We start from the raw sequence: 2,500 nt of genomic DNA, 5'->3' as shown, positions 1-2,500 counted from the left end.
TGATCGATGATGATGATGATCGATGATGATGATGATGATGATGATGATGATCGATGATGATGATGATCGATGATGATGATGATCGATGATGATGATGATCAATGATGATGATGATCGATGATGATGATGATGATGATGATGATCGATGATGATGATGATGATGATCGATGATGATGATGATGATGATCGATGATGATGATGATCGATGATGATGATGATGATGATCGATGATGATGATGATCGATGATGATGATGATCGATGATGATGATGATCGATGATGATGATGATCGATGATGATGATGATCGATGATGATGATGATCGATGATGATGATGATCGATGATGATGATAATCGATGATGATGATCATCGATGATGATGATCGATGATGATGCTCGATGATGATGATGATAATGATGATGATGATCGATGATGATCATGATGATGATGATCATGATGATGATCGATAATGATAATCGATGATGATGATTGATGATGATGATGATGATGATCGATGATGATGATGATCGATGATGATGATGATCGATGATGATGATGATCGATGATGATGATGATCGATGATGATGATGATCGATGATGATGATGATCGATGATGATGATGATCGATGATGATGATGATCGATGATGATGATGATGATGATGATCGATGATGATGATGATGATCGATGATGATGATGATGATGATGATCGATGATGATGATGATGATGATGATGATCGATGATGATGATGATCGATGATGATGATGATCGATGATGATGATGATCGATGACGATGATGATCGATGACGATGATGATCGATGATGATGATCGATGATGATGATCGATGATGATGATCGATGATGATGATCGATGATGATGATCGATGATGATGATCGATGATGATGATCGATGATGATGATCGATGATGATGATCGATGATGATGATCGATGATGATCATGATGATGATCAATGATGATAATGATGATCATGATGATGATCATGATGATGATCATGATGATGATCATGATGATGATCGAGATGATGATCATGATGATGATCGATGATGATCGATGATGATAATCGATGATGATGATTGGTGATGATGATGATCGATGACGATGATGATCAGTGATGATGATAATTGATGATGATGATGGTGATGATGATCGATGATAATGATCAATGATGATGATGATCGTTGATGATTATGATCGATGATGATGATCATCATCCCAATTATCCTTTCATCATCATTATTATCATCATCATCATCACTATTATTATTATTATTATCAATATCTTCATTAATATCATTCTCATTATCATCACCATCATTACCATTATCATCACCACTATCAATATCATTATCGATACCATTATTGATGCCATTATCATTATGATTACCATAATAATCATCATCATTATAATTATTATCAACATTATCATCCCCTACCATCATCATCCTCATCTTCATCACCATCATCGTCTTCATCAGTATCATTATCATTATAATCATTATCATCATTATTATCATCATGATCATTATCATTACTTTCAATCTTACTACTATCATTAGTATTGCTACAATTATTATTACTATCATTATCATTAGTATTATTATCATTACTATCATTATTATTACTATCATCTTTACTATCATTATCATTAAAATAATTTTCACTATTTCTTATATTCTTCATCATCATTATCATTATTATTATTATCATTATCATTATCAATAGAATAAAAATATGATAATAGAAATAAATATTCACAAAAAAAAGTATTATCTGAACCTGCGTAAAAAACAACACCTCAACAACTAACCTGTTTATAGAATGGATAATCACTAATCATATACCATATGGTAATGCCATGACCCAAACCATTGTTTCTCAAATTGCTGTCCTCTAAAAATTCGCACGACCCAGCGACTATCAACAATGGCCTGCAAAAAACCACAACAATATTAGTACAAGTAGTATACCATCATATCTTCTGATGACAAAAACTCAAGTGATGTATTATGTAAAGGCAGAAAAAGAAGTGTTCAACAAAAAATGTTAAGAGTAAATAGAATCTTGTATCAGTTATGAAATCTTTGCCTTTCAACACCCACTGCTAAGTCATTTGACAGGTATCTTAAAATACATATATTTTTACATACAAACTGTGAAATCTTACCCTCTGTCAGTTACAGCCGTAATACCATTGGGATACACTTTGCTGAGGGATGAAACATGGCTCTCTTGGTAGCCTTCGGTGGGGGACACATAATAACTCCTGATGTTGCCTTGATAGTCTACAAGTATCAGTTCAGAGGCCCTGTGTAAATACAGAGTAATTACAGTATCTACATAAGCCACTTATGCTACTGGCAATAAAAGCAAAACTTCTTCCTAATCCTCTACAACAGCAGTAAAACCAGTTGCTCAGGACACAAGATGTAATATAACATTCCCCATGAATAGAAATCTAATGTGTACTAATCGCTTGCAA

General features: G+C 33.3%; 1 protein-coding gene across 1 annotated transcript in view; it reads right to left on the bottom strand.

The window, feature by feature from the left end:
- The window catches only part of LOC113810792 (NBAS subunit of NRZ tethering complex), a 33,698-nt gene that overhangs the window by 27,327 nt on the left and 3,871 nt on the right, over positions 1-2,500 (bottom strand). The window contains exons 6-7 of the mRNA XM_070117173.1: positions 2,186-2,326; positions 1,829-1,949 (exon numbers count right to left, since the gene is read on the bottom strand). Coding sequence (XP_069973274.1) covers positions 1,829-1,949; positions 2,186-2,326 — 262 coding nt within the window. The remainder of the gene's footprint in view (positions 1-1,828; positions 1,950-2,185; positions 2,327-2,500) is intronic.

Source organism: Penaeus vannamei, chromosome 39, assembly GCF_042767895.1.
Source record: "Penaeus vannamei isolate JL-2024 chromosome 39, ASM4276789v1, whole genome shotgun sequence".
NCBI lineage: Eukaryota > Metazoa > Arthropoda > Malacostraca > Decapoda > Penaeidae > Penaeus > Penaeus vannamei.
Note: the sequence above shows the minus strand (reverse complement) of the source record. Positions and strands in the feature narration are given on the sequence as shown.